The sequence below is a fragment of the Halichoerus grypus genome, chromosome 11, assembly GCF_964656455.1.
Source record: "Halichoerus grypus chromosome 11, mHalGry1.hap1.1, whole genome shotgun sequence".
In the NCBI taxonomy this organism is placed as follows: Eukaryota; Metazoa; Chordata; class Mammalia; order Carnivora; family Phocidae; genus Halichoerus; species Halichoerus grypus.
In genome coordinates, this window is record NC_135722.1 from 62,875,847 (window position 1) to 62,899,134 (window position 23,288).

The following is a 23,288-nucleotide window of genomic DNA, read 5'->3' on the forward strand; positions in this document are numbered from 1 at the left end:
CTTGTTCGTTGTGCCTTACTGGCCTTTTTGCTGTCCTTGAATACAGTAAAGGTGGTCTAACCTCAGGGCCTTTGCACTAGCTGTTGCCTTTCATTGGGACACTCTCCATTATATGCATACCTAGCTTTCTATTTTTTCAGGCCTTTGCTCAAATGTCACTTTAATAGAAATTTCTTCCCTCACCCTTCCATCTAAAATAGTCTCATTGTCATTCTTCCCAGTATCACTTCCCCACACTACCGTTCTCTTATTCTGCTTTTCTTTCATAGCATTTATCACCACCTGGCATTATATGTTTATTTGTTTATTGTCTGTCTACTTCCACTATAATTAAACTTTGTGAAAACAGGAACTTCTGTTTCATTCACCACTGTTATCTCTAGTGATTTCACTGGCGTCTGATAAAAAATAAATACCTAATAAATGTTTATTTTTGACTGAATGTAGGTGTATAGACTATGTGGGCTTCTACAACATGGCTGAACTCCTAATGCCAACATATAGAAATTCTGGGTAAAGTGTAAAAATAAATATTCTAAATATACAGCTGAGCTCAAACACAAGAATTGGAAATCCCTACATGTCACAAATAGAGCAGAAATCTGAAACCAGAACAATCAGCTTATAAACCAACAGTATTGTATATAGACTATAAAAATCATAATAGCTGGAAACTGGAGTTGTAATATCCACTTGGGAGATGTGGCATAGATTTGAAACGGCGACCCTTACATAAAGTGTGAATTCTGGAATTAAAAAAAAAAAAATCTCTGACCTTGTTTGTTTTGAGGAAGCAACAAGGACTACGGTCTCTGCTTTAAATAACAAATCTTTTAAGGAAATTTGAATTCCCAAGCTAGATCCTCATGTGGGTGTGCATTCCACATTCTTAAGTGGTATGAGACTCTCTTAAATTGATAAATTAATGTAAAACACTGTGGTCTGGAGTGTTCTGCAGAAGTAATCACACAACATTTCTCTGGTGATATTTCCCCATCTAACAGCAAGCATAATGACCACTGACAAAATCATTTTTATCAAAATTGAACTCACACTAATAAATTACAAACTACAGGAGAAAAGGCTCCACCAGGAGGGAGAGGCAGCAACACAGTAAATGGAAGGATTTGCATATAAGGAATTTGAAAAAAATGAATAATCTGGGACAAAGTACAAAATATATCTGTTTAAAATGAAAAATAGTGGGTAAATTGAATGGCAGATTTTTCATAGCTAAAAAGGGAATTGGTGAATTGAAAATTAGGCAGAATACAAACTAGAAAGGAAATGTGATGGAATAAATGAAAAAGACCGATAAGGAGGATGGAATGAGAAGTCCAACTTATGTCCACCCCGAAGGAGACAATAGAAAAAATGGGGAAGAGGCAATATTGAAAGATCCAATGCTTAGAAATTTTCAGAATTAAAGAAAGACATGAATCCTCATATTTGAAGAAGCATGCCAAATTCTAAACAACACAAAGAAAAATAAATTCACCCCTAGGTACCTTTTAGTAAAACTGCAGACTACCAAAGACAAAAAGAAAACCTTAAAAACAGTCAGAACTTAATCAGAGCTAATTTATTCTTACTGTGTTTATCACCCAATAATTAGAAACAGTAAGTAAGAATTAGGTGAAACTTCCATTCTGGAAGTCCAAAGAAGTGTTAGTTGTTGTTAGTCTGACAAAATTGGAAAGGAAAGGCTAACATTTGGGGAGTAACTACTAGGTGCCAGGTACTATGTTTTGTTTTGTTTTTTAATGTTTTATCTAGTTTAATACCCATTTTCATAGCCACATTTTATAAAAATGAAAGTGCGTTCAGAAATATCTTGCCCAGGAGGGGAAGAATGAAGCGGGGGGGGAATCTGAGGGGGAGACGAACCATGAGAGACTATGGACTCTGAGAAACAAACTGAGGGTTCTAGAGGGGAGGGGGGTGGGGGATGGGTTAGCCTGGTGATGGGTATTAAAGAGGGCACATTCTGCATGGAGCACTGGGTGTTATGCACAAACAATGAATCATGGAACACTACATCTAAAACTAATGATGCAATGTATGGTGATTAACATAACATAATAAGAAAAAATAAATAAATAAATAAATAAAAGAAGTATCTTGCCCAATCAATGCTCTCAAGAAGTGAAACAGATAGAATTCCTGAGTAAGAAATCAAAACAAAACAGAACAAAACCACAAAGCTGTACTACTAACTGTGTTGTGTGATTTTTAAAGAAGTTATATAGCCTGAGACAGTTTTCTTATCTGTAAAATGGGAGTAAAAATAGTACTAACCGCATAGAATTGCTGTGAGGAATAGTTTTGAAATGTGAGTGATACACAACTTGGCACGTATCGAGTACTTTTTAAATGCTAGGTATTATCCACAACTACTGAATAGTTGAACACTACATCAAAAACTTATGAGATACTATATGCTGGCTAACTGAACATAATAAAAAAATAAATGCTAGGTAGTTGTGTTATTAGCAGTTGATTATGGCATTTGGCAGGCAACCATTCATTGTAGGAAGATACCATGTTTTATTTATCTTTGTTCTCTATAGTCCTACATAATAGCAATTTTATTAACATCAAGTGAATTATTATTAAAGTATAATAATTTATGTTCATAGTATCGACCATACAACACTAACGGGTTAGCCTTTGTTTGGTATTCTCTAGGACTGGAAAAGCCAAGTAATCCATTTAGAAAGTCTCCCATAAAAGTGGTTAAGTAATTTGCATCACTTTAAAGAACAAACTTGAGTTATCAGAGAAACTTCTTACACAAAACATCTCCTTCCTTGATGTTTAGGATTCAGTGGCTGAGTAAGTACTAACTGTACTCCAGAAGGAAAAAAAAAAAAGGTCTGTTTCTCAGAAGGTATTTTTCTGGATAAGAAAAATAGATAATAATCTATCAAATGGGCTTGGTGGGTGTGCCAGGAAAATGATACTGTGCTGAGAGAAGATTATAACCCCCAATGTATAGTTTCATGATGTCAAGTATGGAAACACTTTTTCTTCCTTCTAAATTTACCGTTCTAAACATGTTTTTAAGGTAGAATGCCCTTCTCCTTTCAATCTAGTGTAGGAATAATCAAATGAAATGAATGAATGTATGAATAATAAAAATGAACACTATCTTTGTAAAGTTTGCTTACTCTAGAATCCAAATAGTACCTTCGCTTTGGACTCTAGGTTGAATGAATCCCTCCTTTAGGAACTATTGAAAATTAACGATAGCATTTATACTTCAGAATTACATCAGAGTTTGTATACATTTTGTCTCTCCTACAATATCTGGAATAATGCCAGTGCTTAGAAGCTTCCAGAGAAATCTTCATTAAGTGATTTGATTTAAAAATTTATGTTGACAACTACTAAAATACCAAGTAGTCTGCTAATCACCAACAATGCTGGGACCTAAATAGCCCAGTGCTTATATGAATGCTACCATCACCAACAATCTTCAACAATAAGGTAACCACTGGGGAGTGCTCATCGTGCCTCCAGAGTGCTGGAAAACTATGCTGGTTTTTTATACACTCTGCCTCAGCATTTTTTAAACTTGCCTCATAATAAAAATCATCTGAGATGTATGTTAAAAATTCAGGTTCTCAGGTCCCTGCCTAGAGATTCTGATTCGGTAGGTTTAAATAGGCCCAGGTACGCAGATTTTAAAAAAGCGTTCCACATGGTTCTTATGGTGAAGTAAAATTTGGGAAAAACTATTTAATTCTCACAGCAGCCCTTTCAACTAAGTAAGATGAATATATGGAGACTCAGAATGTTTTGTGACATTCTCAAGGTCATACACCTAGCAAATGACAGAGCTGCAGTTCAAAATTAGTTCTGCATGCTCCAAAGCCTATATAAGTCTACCCACTCAACTTTTTCAGCCAAGGCAAATAAAAGGCTTTAGGATTATTGCTGTTTCTCAGACTTGAGGAAGCTATGCATGCCCTTGAACTAAGTTCTGGGATGAAGTGAAGCCAGTTTCCAACCAACTTAACTGGGACCAGAATGTGGACAGTAGGCTGTGACCAGAGCTAGAGTGCGTCTGACCTAGTTTAAATTCTGCTTCAGCCTGACAAAGGAAAAAAACGACTGTTTGGGGGTCTCTGTCTTTGCCTTTGAATCCAAAGGCAAGCTCTTTTCTCAGCCAGGGCAAGCAAAGGGCTTTAGGATTATTGCTGTTCCTTCTTACTCATGGGCAACAGGCGAGGTGGCATATCCAAAGGCGACAGGCATTTCTTAGTAAAACCATAAAGACAGGTCTGCCTGTGCCCTCCCAGTAGGAGGGCCATTATAACTTTTGTGTTGTGCTAATCTTTCTTCAACTTTTCTGTGTGGGAAAGTCTGTCTGTCCTCAGATTTCTTAGTAAACAATATCAGTATTTATAAAGAACTTCTAGGAGTATAGAGAACATTGCATGTTAATGGAGATGCAACTATTGGAATGTAGTGCTTTAAAAACATCAGGTTTGAGACAATATGGGGGGATGCTAATAGTAACTCTATCCTGTGTGCTTCTACTTTATTTACCTTATTTGGTTTTCTTCTGCACTTGAGCTCCTTTTGAACAGGGACTGTTTCTAGTTTAGATTTATAGGGGTTTGCACAGGGCAGAAATGATGGAATACATGATATGTTTGTAGTATGAATTTGCAAAAGAATTTAACTATGTGATCTTAAGCAAATAGCCTAATCTCATTTGGTCTGTTTCTTTCTCTGAAAGGTGTAAGTAATAATAATTGGCCACCTATTTCACAGGGCTGTTGGGCTAATGGAAGGAGATGTTGGAGAGCACCCTGTAAACCATAAAACATCCGACATGAATACAGAGTGGGTGGATTATGTCCCATTCATCATTCTACTCTGTGGTACCTGTCACAGTGCTTAGCCCAGAGTAGGTACTGAAACAATGTTTACAACTAACCTAAGCCTCAGTTTACCATGAGTACAGCAGCACAGTGCTCAATCTCACCAAATTTTCATTTCAAACCCATCTAGTTCTCATATTATCATGTTATAGATGAAAAACAACCACAACAACAACAAAGCTTAAAGAGACCAATGACTTGCCCAAGGTCACAGACAGTGAGTTGGGAGGATCTTGGACTGAACCATCTGGGTATCATTTCAGAGTCCTCGTCCTTAACAGTTTATGAGCAAGAATGGAACTGGGATTGACAGAGGGACTAAAAGAGAAGAGCGGGGAGGAGAAGAACGTCTAGGATAATGATTCAACCAGTGAATGCTAACACAGAGGCAATTTAGAGGCGATGTCGAATAATGTCCTAGGCAAAAAATGTATTTAAATCCAAGATATTTTCTTTAAAATAGACATTATTCATGGCCTCAGTAGATTCTCCTTAAGAAAACAAAAAGCAAACTCCATAATCAGTTCCTCCAACAAATTTCACTACCAAAGTATGATGAGTATGTTGAAAGCTCTTGAAACTGTCAGCATCTGCTTTGCTGGGACTCATCTCATCTGATCATTTATTTGACAGAGGAACAGCTTCAACTTCGGCAGTTTTCCTTAAATTGCTGAGATTCACCCCCCCCCCAATTAAATCACCCAGTGGCAGCAGCAATTCTATTAGGCTACTTTCTTAACTCGGTCAGAAGGCAGAAAGATAACAAGGTAAGGCTTGCAACAATATAAATCATGTTAAGAACTATCACTCAGTGGCTTCGGATCCAAATCAAAGTTATGAAATACAGGATGACATCAGATGTTGAAATGAAAAATACCAACCATGTTTCTCTGAGATGCCAGCATTAATACACAGCCACATTTTATGTAACAGTCGGCTCAGAGGATTAGTAAAACAGAGGCTGCAAAACCTGGAAATCCTCCTACCCACATTAAGCTAATTGAGTTGGAGACATCCAATTCATCACATTTGCAGCCTGATTTATAAGCAACTCACCCTGCCCTAGAGCAGAAAGTGAAATGTTATGAGCTAGTTATTCTTAAAATTTCAAACCCAGCAACTCTCAACCTGTCAGTATCTTAATGGTACAGAGAAAAGAGGAAGAATCCAATTCAAGTGCACTTCTGTGACGCTGATGAAAAAATAAATATCCACCGCACATCTGATGACTGACATTTCCATGAACAATCTAGCCACAAACCGGAAACTCTCTGTGCCTGAATGCTATGGCAAATGCATCATCATTTTAGCAAGTTGATGGGGTAATTTGAAATCAGTTCTTTGCTAGACTGCAACTTCCATTCAGCATAAAGAAAACAATCTTTTGACAGTTAAAACCCCATTCAGAGAGGAAGGATATTATAGCTCTTGGCTTGCATAGCTGGTAAAATCTCATGATACTAACTAATAAACGCAGAAAATTGCCTTAGGAGTACACATCAAAAATACTGAGAGGATGGGATCAGATGCAGAAGTTCTGCATGTAGAGCACTCTCCTGAAGCAATTGCATGCTCAGTCCTCTGCATCTGGGCAAACCTATTGATCACTGCTGCTGAGGACTGCCATGGAATTGGGCATGCCTCACTGACACACTGGACTGGGAGTCCTCCTGGTTGTTGTTGGTTTTTGTTTGTTTGTTTGTTTTTTCCCGACACTTACAAAAGATTTCTTCTTGAGAAGGAAAAGCATGCCTAGTCAGACAAAAACTGTGAGGTAGAGAAATGACAATCACAGATTCTCAGAGATGGAAAGGGGCTTAAAATTCATTCCATCCAAAAATTCTTAACTATAGGCCTGTGGCCTTTAGGGAGTCCATAGATGGGTTTTGAGTGAGCCTTATGTTCCCTGAATGTTTATGTGCCATTTTTGTGGGTATATGTTGCTGTGTGGTTTTTTTTTTAAGATTTTATTTATTTATTTGTCAGAGAGAGACAGAGAGCACAAGCAAGGGGAGCGGCAGGCAGAGGGGAAAGCAGGCTCCCTGCTGAGCAAGGAGACCCATGTGGGACTAGATCCCAGGACCCTGGGTTCATGATCTAAGCTAAAGGCAGACGCTTAACCGACTGAGCCACCTAGGCATTCCAGTTTTGTTTTGTTTTTAATGGGAAAAGGGCTCATAGTTTTCATCAATTTGTCAAAGGGGCTCATGACTTTAAAAAGGTTAAAAATATTGTTGTTCAATATCCTATCTCATACCTGACTCACCTCTACAATACCTTATTTGAGGATTTTCTAGCCTCTGTTTGCATATATTCAGTAACAGGAAGCCTTATGAAGAAGCCCATCCTATCTTTGGCCAGCTCTATTTTTAAAATAAAAAACAATAAGAACAAAACTCGCATGGCTCCTCATTGTCTACTCTAGAGGTCATGGTGTCTATAGAAATTATACAATGGAATATTACTCAGCCATCAGAAAGGATGAATACCCAAATTTTACATCAACATGGATGGGACTGGAGGAGATTATGCTAAGTGAAATAAGTCAAGCAGAGAAAGTCAATTATCATATGATTTCACTTATTTGTGGAACATAAGGAATAGCATGGAGGACATTAGGAGAAGGAAGGGAAAAATGAAGGGGGGGAAATCGGAGGGAGAGATGAACCATGAGAGACTATGGACTCTGAGAAACAAACAGGGTTTTAGAGAGGAGGGGAGTGGGGGGATGGGTTAGCCCGGTGATGGGTATTAAGGAGGGCACGTACTGCATGGAGCACTGGGTGTTATACGAAAACAATGGATCGTGGATCACCACATCAAAAACTAATGATGTATTGTATGGTGACTAACATAACAAAATAAAATAAAATAAAATAAAATAAATTATATAGAATAGTTGCTCATTGTAAACAGTCTGACGCCAGGGACTACCATGTCCCCTGAGCTGAGTTTATACTCCAAGGACAACATCACTCATGCCTTTGATTTTCTATCTGGTGTGATTTTAATCCCCTCACCAGCATATTTACCCCTCTCTGGAAGCACTCTGATTCACCACTATTCTCCCTGAAATATGCTTCTTGGATCCTAAGGCCACACATTGGACAGTATGGAATTACCAACTCTTTGTTCTTGGTATGGCAATTCCACTAGTGTAGCTGAAAAGTCTACTGACTTTTGTGAGAGCCCCACATACTGACAACTCTGTGAACTGACTGTATGTTCAACCCCTCAAGCTCCTTTATCCTTATCATGTGAAGCTTTTTCCTTCCCTATTAGCCATCCCAAAAAGTGGGAATGAGGAGAGGAGAATGAAAGGGGGAAAATGGAGACTAGAGAAATTGGAAGGGAAGGTGGAGGTAGCCAGAGGAATCTGGTGTGGTTTGGGGTATTTTAAGCACAGATAGTAAAATGTAAGCTGACAAACACTCTTTTTAGTCTTAAAAACTGTGTAGATTGGTCTTTTAGATATAGATCCTTAAAATTTTGGGTTTTTTATATAACTATCTCATCAATGTTTATGCAAATACACAACATGATATCACAGTTAACTAGTGATGAAGCCGATGTTATTCTTACTCAAACTGGCACACAATTTAGCTAAAGAGATTTAAGAGGAGAGAGATTTTTTTACCTAATGTCAACAACCTGGATTTGGTCCTTTGAGAAAGCTGAACATTGGCATAAACAAATAAAAAGTTAGTGATAACAATTTCCAGCAACATCTAATTGGAATAAGCAAACCTCTGTGACCTGTTGAGTAGAACACATCTGCTCTTTACTTTTCTTATGAAATAGAGAAATAAACTGTGGTCTGGAAATGTGGAACCCACATTCTGGTCTTAGCTTTAGCATTAACTATGTGTCTGCCCTGGGAAATATCATAACGTATCTGAATCTTCATTTTTTTATGTGTAGAATAACAGCGTTAGACTATGTTATCTCAAATGCCCCTGCTTACTTCTATGATTCTCTGATCTTACTATTAAATACAGGTCATCTGGCTATTCAGGGAATGTACTGCCTGGGTCCACGCAGCACAAGATCTAAATTATAACAGGGTATTATGCTGCTTGAGTAGGGGTTCCCTTTTCTAATTCATATAAATATGCTGAATGGCTAGCAGCAGCTCTACTTGAATTGTTCATAAAAGAGAAAGACAACCTTTTTTATTGAAATGCTATATGGAAGTTAATTTCAACATTTTAAATGATTCTTAATAATTATAACATTTTAATAGTTATATTTAAGTTTATCATTTTATTAATTAAAAGATTATATAATGTTATATATGTATTATATATACTATACTATATATTATATATTTTTATATATAATTTATTATTTTTATTAATTAAAAGTTTATCATTAAAAGCCAGTAACAGAAATGTCTTTCTGTTCTTCGAGAAAATAAACAACTAACAAAACAACTTATTAGATTTCTTCATATACAACATGAAGAGATAAAACCAGAACATCTCTAGAGAACCAGCTCTGACATTTAATTTACTACAATTTTGAGCTGATTTTTATAAGTGACCCGTGACTTCTGTGTGTGCCCTGTGACTTAATGGCCCTTAAGGGGACCCTCCATTGGCGTTATATGTAAAGGAACTTCAATAAGAGCCTCTTGAAAGCATTGCAAATGAACTTACCTGTGGCCCCAAATTGGCCACGAACTCTCACACACTCAATGTTCTGCCAGTAAAGGAGGAACAAATCATCTGCTGTCATTGTGATTTTGGTGAGTCAGCTGGCCTGGGGGAATACATCCTAGGAGTGCTGCACTGGAGTTAAGTCTGCTCGCTTGACCCCGGCAATTCCTCTGTGAGCTGGGGGAAATCAATTCAAGTTTCCCTACCCTATTTTCTCATAAAACATTCTCTCTTAACTTAAGCATTATGAGGTTTCCTTTGCATATGCCTATATGGGAATTTAAAAAGTTGCCTTCTGGAATTCCGTTTGTACTTAATAATCTTATTTAGTAAGGTTAAAAAAGCACTTATATAGTTTATATTCCCTAAATGATTAATGCACATCTTGATTTTCCTAATAGAATTTAAGTCCCTCACAGACAGAGGCTCTCTCTCTTCTTTTATTGTCTCTAATGGTATTTAGCAAAGGTCTGGTAATACACATGGCAATCATCCAGTACATGCTGTGGCATCATGGAGTTTAAGACAGCAGTTCTTCAAAGTTAGTGTGTAACAAAGTCACCTGGAGAGGTAATAAAACATAGAACCCTAGGCTTGGTGAAAGAGGATGGGGCTGGGCTTCTGTGTGATTCTGATACCTATCCAAGTTTGAGAAACTCTGGTTTAAGTAGGTTAATCAGTAGTAATGGCAGCCACAACAGATCCTGGACAGAGAGAATAGGAGTAATTAATACTACAAAGTGTTCAAATTCAGGCTTTGACATTTCTGACCAATGTGTTTTCAGGGAATCATTTAACTCCTCCGGGCCTCAGGTTTTCTATTACCTCCCTTCCTTTTATGATATGGGAAAGTTGGACCAGATCACTGACTCCCTGACTTTCTTGACCTTGATCACACTAAGAAATATATTTTACATTGTAAGCCAGTACACACCCAAATGCACCCACACTAAACTGAAGCAAAGGTTTATATTTTCTATTCTGTTCTGTTATTCTATTCTAAAATTACCAAGTAAATTGATTTCACATCTACTAATGGGTCAGTTGCTGCTTGAAAATCCTGGATTTGATTGTCGCCTTCCATTTTAAAACTGTGCACTTCTCATTTGCTGGTGAATAATATAGTACCATGACTGAGAGTGAGGGATATGATGTCAGACTAGCTGCATCATATCCCAGAGCTATCAAGGACTAACTGCGTGATCTTAGGAAAGTTTTTTCTAACCTCTTTGTGCCCATTTTCCTTTGTCCACAAAGTGGGAATAATAAGAAAACCTATCTTATGGGTGGTTGAATGGAATAACTCAATACATGTAAAGCATTTAGAACAGTGCTAACATACAATAAGAATTAAAGAAATAGTACATTTTACTACTGTTATTTCTCCTAAAACAACCTCTAGGTAGAAAAGTTGATAAATGGATATGAATACAAAGAAAGAAAAATTCATGATATTAAACTTTAGACCTTAGCAACTACCTCATTCCCCCCCATAAAGGAAACTAGCATTTTTGTTGAACAAATATAAATGAGCAAATAAAGACTGTTGATACAACTAATATCCTCTTGTTGAAGAGAACCCCGGGTTAACTTGATTTCAACCACAAAATTATACCATACCAGAGTGGTACCAGAGTGAAGGCTTAGAGTTTACAGAAGTGGGATTCGATCTATATTTAGAATTAGTGAAGTATGATTATAAACACATTGCTAGACAAAGAATAAAAACTGGTTCCATTTTCATGAGTTAATAATATTCTCCAGACTTTTAATTTGGTTAATGTATGAATTCAACAAGACTCTTAAGTTTCCCTATTTTATCACCGAAAGTTTACTAGGTATCAACTTGTAACTATGAAATAATTTAAAAAATTTTTTAAAGTAATAACTTTCAATAAACATACCAGGAATTATATATCTAAGTCAAACATTCCCTCCAAGTAGCCACCTTGAAAGATTATTATACAAATGTTCTAACATCTTCCATAACTGGACACCAAAGAAAACATATCTTTTTATGCTTTAGTACAGTCTTGTTTGAACTACCTAACACCTGGTCATGCCCTCAACTTATTTGCTACACTTCATTTGAGCTAGCCAAAGTGACATTCACTTTCATACAAAAGACAATTTGGGGCACTTGCTTAGCTGAGTTGAGGGTATTGTGTAGTGTAAAGCCATTGTCTGGAGGATAGCAAGTTGATGATAGAACAAGAGTCCATCTTTACTGAGAGCTCAAAGAGTTGACTGATCTGAAATTAAGATTTGATCCATATTACTATTTACGGTAGGGGAGAGGGCAATAGATTTGCTAAAGAACACACCTAGGAAGTAAAACAGGTGGAATTTGTATGCAAATAGGTGTGATTCTAGGATCCATCTGCTTTCTACTGTATGCTATTACTTTTCCAAATTAGTTGGGAAAGAGTTAAAAATTCTATAGCTCAATGTCAATACTTATTTATGAATGTATGTGTGAGATGTGGAATAATTTCTATGCATCTTTGCTAATAAAAAAGAATTGAAAATACTCTCATTAAGCCCCTGTGAGGTAGGCTCTGTGAGCTCTATGTATATGCTTTCTTCCTTCCTTCCTTTCCTTTTTTTTTAAGAGAGAATGAGAGAGAAAGCAAGCAGTGGGGAGGGTCAGAGGAAGAGAAAGAATCTTAAGCAAGTTCTGCATCCAGCACTGAGCCCCAAGCAGGGCTCAATCTCACGACCTTAAGATCTTGGCTGGAGCCAAAATCAAGTCAGAGGCTTAACCAACTGAGCCTCCCAGGTACCCGTATAGATATTATTTCTTACTGTTACAGAAAGCCTTGACAATAGTGAAATCTTAGTCTTGAGAAGAACTTCTGTATATAACTTAGGAATATCTGCAGCTACAAATAATCACTAATGACACTTTCTTATGATTATTACAAGTACTCATTTTTTAAAACATTATGCCTTTAATATACATACCCTAATATTTCTTGGAGAAAATTTATTCTTGCTGTTGCTATAATTAGTATACAGATGAACAAAATAGGAGATTTGGATGCCATTCCACTGACTTATCTTTCCAAAGTCATGGTGAAAACCCATTAATGGTTGGCTAGTTCTAGATAGCATTTCTGAATTGTAAGATGATGTAAGATGCATAGGTCCTATACCTATTATTTTCTTCTTCCCTTTCTTGAACTTCTGGCTTGAATATCCAGGATTATTTGAGGTAAACTATCAGTATCCTTTCCAATTTATGGTAACTGAAGAAATGTTTCATTTGTATAGAATTTCGATCAGGAGCTTTTGTGTCTGGATTCAGTATATATGTCTGTCAAGACCATATTTCCCTCAGCCATTTCCTTTCACCAAGGTCTGGGCATGGAACAAAAATGCATTATTCACAAGTATGCAAATCCCTGCCAAAACCTTCTTATGTTTTTAGTAACTAAGAGCTTCTCAATTTAGCATCACAAATCTCGGGTTTTTCCCTTAAGACCATATGCTTCCTGAACCATCAGCTCAGCTACTCCCACCATCTAGTGGCAAGAGATAGAAATACATGAATTTTACATTTTTTGAAATTATGAATTTTCTAAAATAGTAAAATCAGCTTAGTTTTCTAATGAGTAATATTACTAAAAGCACAGTGGCCGTAGAGAAAAAAAAACACAATTTTTTTTCAGTTGATGGTCAGGCCCCATGACTATTGGATTCAAATATATTTCATAAGGTATTTCTTTCTCTCCCTTTTTTAAAATAGTTATCAAGTAACAAGGATTTGAAAGATATCTCGTGCTTGGCCAACACTATTCTAAGCATGTCAGAGGAGCTACATTTTTTAAATGTATAAAATATGATCCTCTTCTACTAGAAATGTATAACTCCATTAAGAAACATCAGACCATGCATTGTGGTAAATCATTCACTGCTTCATGGTCTCAGCAGACCCCTTTCTGTCCATAAAACCCTGGTGTGGCGGTTATATCTCCCGTCCTGCAGTTCTCAGCTCTCTACCCCCTTCCCCTGGGCAACCCGGCCATACTGCTTCCACAACACTGAAGGCTCCAAGGCTCCCTTTCTAGATCAGCCTGCTCTCAATTCCCAGATCTCTGTTTCAAACTGCATATGAAACCTATCAACCTGGGTACAACAAAAATACCTCAAACTCCGTTATTAACACCCAAACTCATAATATTTTCACCCCACCCTAAAATCTGCTTTTCCTTTGGCATTTTTTAAAAAGATTTTATTTACTTTATAGAATAAGAGAGAGAGAGCACAAGTAGGCAGAGTGGTAGGTAAAGGGCAGAGGGAGAAGCAGACTCTCCACCGAGCAGAGAGCCCGATGCCGGTCTTGATCCCAGGACCCTGGGATCATGACCTGAGCTGAAGGCAGACGCTTAACTGACTGAGCCACCCAGGCATCCCTTCCTTTGGAATTCTTGATTTCATTTCATGATACCGCCTCCATGAAATTGGTCAAATTAAAAAAAAAATGTGAATTAGCCCCTATTTCTCTCTCTCCTCTACTTTCTATACTTACTAGGTCTCAAGGTCTTGATGATGTCTCTTCCTAAATAAGCTTTCCAGCCTATCCCTCATTCCATCCCCAACGCCTCTGCTTTAACCCAGAGCTTGTCCACCTCTGGTGTTTTACCTGATGTCCTTGACTGTGATATCACTGTTTTCTTGTTTTTCTTCTACTTTGCTACATGACATGAGTAATGTTCTAATTTGCAAATCTGACCAAGTCTCTCCTCTTTTAAACTGTGTAGTCACTCCTCATTACCTACAAGGTGAAGTCTAATCTCTACATAAGATCCTTCATTACCCGTTCCTACCCATCTCTCTTGTTTTATGGCATGATTTGGGCCTGGTACTTCTTCCTTCATCCTTTCATTCTCTCTCTTTCCCCTTCTCAACTATTTGCAATTTCTAGAATTCTTCCCTATTGCTACAAAATTGCTGGAATCTAGGACAACCATGACCTTTCTCCTATTATAGGTCCCACTTCCTTCAAGTAAAACAATGACCTCCTCTATAATGCTTTCTCTGACCACATCCATCTCTAGCACTTCAAACTCAGAGAAAATTAAACCACTTCTCTATGTCTTGGGAATTTGCCTATTGTTCAATCCTTTCTTTATTGCACATAATATGACATATTTTATGTATGCATCTCCAAATTTGTTAATCTAACTATAGCATGTAAGCAACTTGAAGGCATGCTCTTCTTTTACCCTCAGGGAATAACATAGATCCCAGCATACAGTAGGAGGTCAAAAGGATTCTATTGTGCCAATGAATGAATAAATGAGTCAATCAGCGGAAACATGTAAGAGATTTGTTCATATTAAACTTAACTGCATCTCAGAAATTCCAGATGATTTCCCAAGTTTATCCAGCCAGAAAGTGCAGAATCAGAATTCAAACACATATTTTTGGCTCCAAAGTCCATGATGTTTTACAATAACCATAACACTTTCTGCCTGGAAGTAATGAAAACATGAACTAGGGGTAGTAGATGTGGATACAAAGAGGAAGGTAAGAACCCTAAGATATTTGAAAACAAAGAAGAGATTAAGATGAAAAAAATTCCAAAACTAATCCCAAAGTTTATAGTCTAAAATATTGGACTAATATTAGTACATCACTAGCAGTAAGGATAGCTAACATTTTTTATGTATTTCTCATGTGTCAAGCTCTGAGCTAAGATCTTTGTACAGATTTTTCTCACTTAAATATCACAGAGGCATGTAAGTGGATACCATTATTTTATAAAGATAAAAACCAAGGCTAAAGAAGGTTAAGTAACTTGAGGGAGCTCATATTAGCTAGTAAGTAGAGGACCTGGTATTTGAATCTGGTTGAGTCTGATTTCAGGGCTAGAATGAATTTTTATGTTATATTTCCTATTGGTTATATTAGCCTTAGTCTATGTCTCTGCTATGGTATTTTCAAAAGTGTATCTGTCCAACCAAAAAATTATTTTATTTGGAAGAAAGCATTCCATGACCAAATACGTTTGGGAAATACTGTATAATAACCATATTCCCATCTTAGAGGTTTATATTGCATATTATCATATTAAAAACTTGTAGAAATCCTTCAAAAAGTTAGTGGATTTAAATTCCCAAATGCTTTCATCATTCATGCCTTTATTTTCCTTATAATGGTGATACAATTCCACCAACACTATTTGGGAAATACTGGTCTAATTTCATTATAGATGCCAATAGGGAGAAAAAAGAAAAATAAAACAAAATGAGAATAAGATATGGTCTAGTTACAGGAGATTGCACACTTATCAAGAGTAAGATAAATGTAATGTCTAGAGGAAAGGACAATATGTAGTTATGCAAAAATTATTTAGAATAATAAAACAATATATATTTTTAAAAAGCTAACTAGGCAAACTACATTTGCCATAGAATGTCAAGACCAGGGCAAGTCAGGCAAGAATTAACAGGGAGGGCTTCATGGAGGAAGAGGAATTACTATACTGTTGACTAAAATATACTTTCCCATAAGCAGGCTCTGGCAATTCTGATAAGGAAACAGTGGAGCAAAGTACACTTTGTTCTCTTTCTTGCCTACAGTTCTATACACCAGCTTCTTCATTCATAAGCAATCTCTCCTATAATTTCCCCAAACTTGCACTGTTGACAGTTTCTCCACTGTTTTCCCATATATATTCAACAAATGCATGGTTGTCCAAGGGTATAGAAGTATATCCTAACCTCTCATATCCTGACTTTTCAGTAACGCTTCTAGAACTGTTTATTCTGGCAGAAAATCGTATTTATCTGATTAAAGACATTCACACCAATCTATGAAAAACAGCTTTAATCTTCCTTGTAAATAGTCATTGAATCTAAGATTGTTTTAACTGTAAGACACAGAATTTTTTTTTTTTTTATGTACCCTAGGAGATGGTGCCAATTTTAGTTGTGATGCCATTTGTTTCAGGACACATTTCAGATATGTAATACAAGAGGAAATATTAGCTTTAAAGTTGATGAAATTCTGTATCAGTGATGAGTAGGTCGGGGAAAAGAGGACAACAGAAAGGGGAAAACAAGATGTCTGCACCTTGACTTCTTGCTTGTTTTGATATTAATATCACCAATCTCACAGGTGGTGCTTATTTATGAGTGTTCATATTGCCACTTACAAATAATTAATCCAACAAGTATTTGTTGAAGCACTAAGGACATAATAATGAACAAAACCAACACAAAACTTGACTGTGATGATATTCATATAATGATGGTAATATTGATAGTAAATTTATTAAAACAAAGACAATGGTTATGAAGAAAAGTAGAATTAGGACAACTAACTGGATTTCTGGTCTAACAAATGTCTTGTTAATATGAAATAGAGCTTTCTTCCTTTATTAATTTGTGGTTGAACGTGTAACTTTTACTCTGCCTATTTCTGAAAATGGTAAGATAGTTTATAAAATTAAGCATATATAGAATGAACATTTTAAAAGAATAACAAAGTAAAAATTATAGAAATAGGTCTTGCCAGGTCCCGGGAAGAAGAAACATGATGGCTGTGGTTGGCTGGACTTACTTGGAATCTTCAATGACAGATGCACCTACTGTGAGGAGTATATCTCAATGAAGAAAATTCTTCAAATGCTCAAGATAAAGTGTCTCTCCTGCCAAGATACACATTCTTACAATATCAAAGGATTTTTCAAAAGGGAACTAGCTCCCAAATACTAGTTTTGTTTTGTTTTGTTTTGTTTTTGGTCACAGGAGCAGAGAGAACATATTCCCTTGGGAGTTTACCACTGGGTGATTTGAGGTATTTTACAGATAGAACTTATTTTCCTTCTATTTCCTCATAAAGTTCCCATCTATCACCACTCTTGTTGGCTCTCACTTAGAAGACTATATTTCTTACGCACTCCCTTATATATCTGCTTAATAATTGTTTTTAAGGATAAGGCCATATGAAAAAAAGGACCTTCTCCTTTTACATACATGGACCCAATAAGTGAAAATTTGAATCTGCGATCTCTTTAAAAATAGAACAGTTTAGAGAAAGGTGATGTAGCACAGGAGTGATAAAGAATTCAGGCTTTCAGGGCACCTGGGTGGCTCAGTTCGTTAAGTGACTGCCTTTGGCTCAGGTCATGATCCCAGGGTCCTGGGATGGAGACCCTCATCGGGCTCTCTGTTCAGCAGGGAATCTGCTTCACCCTCTGCCCTCTGCCTACCGCTCTGCCTACTTGTGCTCTCTCTCTCTAACTCTATCAAATAAATAAATAAAATCTTAAAAAAAAAAAAAAAAAAGAATATAGGCTTTGGATCCAGAGAGACCTGAGTTGAATTACAAATACTTGCACTCCTATTTACTAGTTCTTGGATTGGAGGGAACTACTTATAATCATGTATAATCTTGTAGAGGTAAAATGAGATAAATGAAGGAAATGACTTTAAAGTATTTGTCATGATAGCTGGCTAATGATGATAATACTAAGATCAAAAACAACATTTGGTGAGTGGTTACTATGTGCCAAACTTTTTCTGAGCAGTTTACATACATTACTTTATTTAATTAGTACACAAATCCTATGAGATAAATATTATTGTTACTTCCATTTTACTAATGAGGAACCTAAGACAGAGAGGTTAACTTGATCAAGGTCACATAGCTACTGAATGAAAGGGCCGGGATTGAAATCCAGGTATTCTGAAGTCCAGTTTCTTAAAAATAAGCCTGCCTGTCCTCCTCCCTCCTTCCCTCTCCTGTTCTGTCTCTCCTTCTCTCTCTCTCTCAACAGATACTCTGTAAAGAGTACTTTGCTCGATGTCTGGGGTCTCACAGTACCTAAGCTTCAGGAATGTGAATTCCTGATGCAGAGTGAGAATAAGTAATAAATAATTAGAGCTCAGGTCTTTTAAGAAAGTGATAAGTATATGTAAAATCATGTTTTACTGCCCTTGGTTTGCCCATCACCTATTATGATGTGCATAGTAGAGACCCAATTAATATTATGGAATTGACCTAAACTGAGAAGAAAATTCTCGTGCTTTATTATAAGCCAGCTTCTTTTGTGGAAGATTCTAGGTAGCATCTGAAGAGAAAGCATCCCCATCTTGAGGCAAAGAAAACAAATTCTGTTGAATTCACTGCAAAATTGCATTTCTCCTTTTAACCCCATACTTCACAATGGCATTCTAATGAAAGCAGGCTAAGCAAGCCCATCTATCAGCCAGGCGGCGGGTGTGTACCAAAGGCAGATGAATCTTAGAACCGAGGCTTCCAGTGATAAGTGGTGATGGAAGAAACGATTGTCAAACCTGCAACAGTAAGATTGCTCAGCTAATGATTCAGAGCCTCCTCCGTGCGGCATTTCAACTGTTATCCAGCAATCTCACACTCTGCTCAGGCATGCCATATGTAAATTTCTAATTAATACTAGAGAGCTGCATTGACTCCGAAGTAAGATTCAGGGGGCATTATCTGATTGTGGGTTTTGCCTCTTCACTCTTCCCTCTTTTATTGCTTGACCCAAGAGGCCCAGACAGATCAAAGGAGCAAAGAAGTTGAAAATAGGCCAGTTCTAATTGAGAATTTGTACCTTCTTAGCATTTCTCTGACTCTAATAGGCTTCCTTTATGAGAAAATAACACATTAGATTTTAATCATGGCAGGTTTTCCAAACACTTGAACTGTGATAATATAATAATCCCTTAACAACTTGATTAGGAAAAGTGTCCTATTTCTACAAAAATGCATGTGCTGGAGGCTGCCTGTGCTGGAGCCAATCACATTGGCTTGTAAAGCCTCATTTGCTTCTTTTTTCCTAATGCAGTCAGGGGCTTCAGGTTGGTAGCCTGAACTCAGCCATGGTGGGAGTATTTACACCATGAAACTGGCAAACTCTACACATCAGTGTGTGTGTGTGTGTGTGTGTGTGTGTATGTTTCTGGAAAAATTGTGCCTGTTTATCCCTATCACTATTGTTGACATAAGAAAGGTACACAGTCTGTTCATTAAGACAATCTAAAAGCATATCTTGTTCAGCATAAACAACACCTCTGAATTGTCATGGGGAAAAAGTCCTGGCTCCAAAATTGCTACTTCATAGCCTAGGTGCAGAAATCCCGGATTGACTTATTTTTCCCTCCTCTTCACAATACCTTGGGGGTCACACCATACACTGGTGATTCCAAAAAGGATGGGAAACATATTCCTACCCTAATGTTTCCTATCAGGGGTTTATCATTCATAAATGACCACTTTTAAACTGATATGGGGTATCTTCAGTAGAAGATGTCACGACAGTAAAACCATAAAAACCAATAAATCATTTTTACAAAAAGATAATAAGAAATGAGACAGAAGTGAGAAACAGAAACAGAAAACCTAAGCTAAGGAGAACCACCAAAATTGAAGATACTTAATTCTGAAATTCCTGGAAGGCAAGGGATAAAGGGAAATGGGAAAGAGTCCTTTATATTTGATATGTGATCTTCAGAAAAAGCTAACTTTTCCTTTAACTTTAATAGACATTTTCCAAATGAAGCAGTAAGTAACATAACACATGGTGTAACCACCCAAATTGTAGATATTTTGACAATTATAATAGCATGTATATGCTTAAGACTTAACATATAAAATGAAGATCCTATTACACCTTTATTGTTTTGTTTATTTATTCGTTTGTTTACTATAACCAGGCTAGCTTTAGACTAACCTTGATGAACCTACTCAGTTTGCAGCTTTTGGGAGCTATGCTCTAGAGCTAATTAAAATGTGCTAGGAAAGGAAGAAAGACAAGTAGGGAGAAAAGAAGGGAGTTTCTGTGAGGGTTCTTACAAAGATTTCAAGAAAGAAAGAAAAGAAAAGGAAAGAAAAGAAAAGAAAAGCGAAGAGAAGAGAAGGGAAGGGAAGAAGGAAGGAAGGAAGGAAGGAAGGAAGGAAGGAAGGAAGGAAGGAAGGAAGGAAGGAAAGAAGGAAGGAAGGGAAAAGAGAAAAAAGAAAGAAGAGAAAGAAAAGAGCTAAGATTTAAATAATCTTAATGAAATCCAGGCTCCCACCCCTGTCCCTTCTCAATTTCTACTGGTCAGCACACACAGTCAGGATGAGCATTTGTTTGCAAACATGAGCATTTGTTTAAAGAAGGAAGGTATTCATCGGACCCCAGACTAGAATCATTGATTCCTAGAGTAAGACTGGACCTTAGAGACAATTTTGTGTACCCTCCTGCTGAAGGAATCCCTTCCACAATACCACTGCCAGGTTGTCAGCCAGGCCTGGAAGATTTCTAGGAACAGGGAAATGCTGCTTCCTGAACTAGTCTACACCTGTCTGTGGTAGCTCTAACTGACGGGAGTTGTGGTCTTACAATGATCCCAAATATACATCCACAGTGCTCTGCTTCTGCTCTCTGGGTGACACCAATATTTTCCACATGACAGCTCTTCAGGTGTAAGAAGGGAAATCCCTTGTCCTCCAATCCTTAATCTTTTCTTTTCCAGGCTAAACATGCCCATTTCCATCAGTCATTCAATGATTTCTAAAAAGACTCTGGGAAGAACCAAACAATGAATTCTAGTGGTACAATGTTTGCATATTTTTACATATTATAACATATTTACTGGAATTTGACAATCAACCTAATATTTGAATTAATCGATGGTAAATGGAGCTAGTTTATTTGATAAAACATTTTGAGGATGCCAGGGTATTTAACATGTGCCAAATTTCAGAACTACATTAGAGCATAATTTAGCCTTTCTTTGATGTCTTAGAAAGTATAAGATTCCAGAAGGCACTGGGACCACCTTTATGGCTTTATTTTTTACTGTGACACAGCTATATGGAAGTGGTGATGAAGTAAATATTCTGGCTAACAAAATAAACAATGAATTTTCTTTAGCAATAAAGAGTTATTTTAGTAGGGTTTTTTGGGGTTTTTTGTTTGTTTGTTTTGTCTTGTTTTGTTTTTCATCTGCATTTACTTCTGTTATATCATTGATTCTAGTTCCACTTTTCTTTTTTTAACTCTAATCAACATCTATGAGCTTTTATCCAAAGCATAAAATCCCAGAGCATCAGCAAAGAAAAAGAGTGATTTGCAACCAAAGAGCACAGAAAAATCCTCTCACTTAATTGTTCTTTGTTTGTGAAAATACCATTTATCAAGAAATTGTTTAAAAATTAAAGAAAAACGGTAGAAAGTGTCAGAAAGTATGACACCAAATAGAAAGAAAGGTAGTATAAAATTGAGGTATTGATGAGCCAACTCACACAGTTTTTTGATCAGTCTACATGGTAAGGCGATCATCTGGTGTTAACATGTTATACTTACTTCCTTTGTTTTACCTGGGACCAGGAATAGAGGTGGAGAGGTAGCATTTGAACAAAATCTTGATGTACTCCTGTGCTTTCTAAATATGTGGTTACCATATTTTCCCTTTCAATTTTTGTCCCTTGCTCTTTCCTTAGCCCATTCTTAGCAACTTAAAAGAGTTCCCAGACATTCAAACAACTGCAAGAACAACCTTCTGCATCAGAAATTCCAGGTAAGCCTCCAAACCACAGAAAGACCCTTCAGCAACCATGGGCCACTGTAGTGTTTTAAGAGAGACTCATTTAATCAGGTCAACAAACATCTCCCTTCGCCGCCAGCTCTGAGAACAGTCTAACTGACCTTCAGAGGAGAGATGTGAGACTGCAAGACGTATCCATGGACATTTTCTATTTGAGACAGGTTCTTTTCTGATACATGCACCAGCTCAGGTCCTCTTACTTCATGGGTTAGTCGAGGTAAGGAATGATCATGTGGAGCGTCCTCATCTTGATATCGATACTTCTAGGAGAAAAGACAAGAGAGAATAACAGAAGCATTAGTGCTTGCAAAACGTACAGTTGAGAACTTCATATTCCAACTTCATTTACAGGACACAGTGCATACCTATTGTTGACCAAACAGATAACAAGTACACCAAAGAGGCTTTGCTGCAGACTCTTCTGGTAGTCACCATAAGCAACTTCAACAGTGAACACTAAATAAACCTCAATACTGACCAACGCTGATGACTTGTTTTTACCTGATAACGTACTATCTCTGTTTTAAGCTACAGAAGGGTGATAAGAAATGAGACTGGGACAATTTACCTAAATAGATGAGGAAGCCCTCCTCCAAATTATTAGAGTACCTAAGTATGTGCTAAAATTTCTAGGTCAAGGATGGAGAAGGAAAAAAAAAATATGTATTGAGCAATAAAACAGACTTCTGATACATTCCATTCAGGAAACTTAATTTTGTTTCAGAATTTGTGAAAGGCTAAAGTTCCCTTGGAAATGAAGAAAAATTTTTGCCACCCACATTATTTGTGTTGGCCTCAAAAGGAAAACAATCTTCTCTCCCTTTCATACCCAAAGAGAAGGAGTAATGATTTGGGTTATTCAGATTCTGGGACAAAGGATCACAATTTCCGGAGATGGAGCTTCCATCTAAAGAACTTCAAAAATCAAGGCAAAGCGTCTGCCTATATTCAGATGATTCTCTGAAGGGAAAGAAGTGGTAGTTCTTTCTCTCTTGATCCCTTTCCTCTTTTATCATCTTCTTTCTACATGCCAGTAACAAAAAGAGCATCCTCTGGCAAAAGTTACCTTTAAGTCTTCAAAGCAGACCTAAGGGAGCTGGCAGAGAGGAAAAGGATCAGGACAAGGAATAGGGATGGAGCACGGGCCTGACCATGGAGTCAGTCTCCATCTT

At 37.0% G+C, this 23,288-nt stretch overlaps 1 protein-coding gene across 16 annotated transcripts in view; it reads right to left on the reverse strand.

Moving 5' to 3' along the window:
- The window catches only part of DLG2 (discs large MAGUK scaffold protein 2), a 2,206,895-nt gene that overhangs the window by 1,029,863 nt on the left and 1,153,744 nt on the right, over positions 1 to 23,288 (reverse strand). For 11 of the 16 annotated variants that reach the window (XM_078058613.1, XM_078058611.1, XM_078058609.1 and 8 more), the window contains one exon: positions 22,218 to 22,379. In XM_078058613.1, the coding sequence (XP_077914739.1) occupies positions 22,218 to 22,379 (162 nt within the window). The remainder of the gene's footprint in view (positions 1 to 22,217; positions 22,380 to 23,288) is intronic. The other 5 variants (XM_078058610.1, XM_078058618.1, XM_078058623.1 and 2 more) reach the window with 1 other exon arrangement.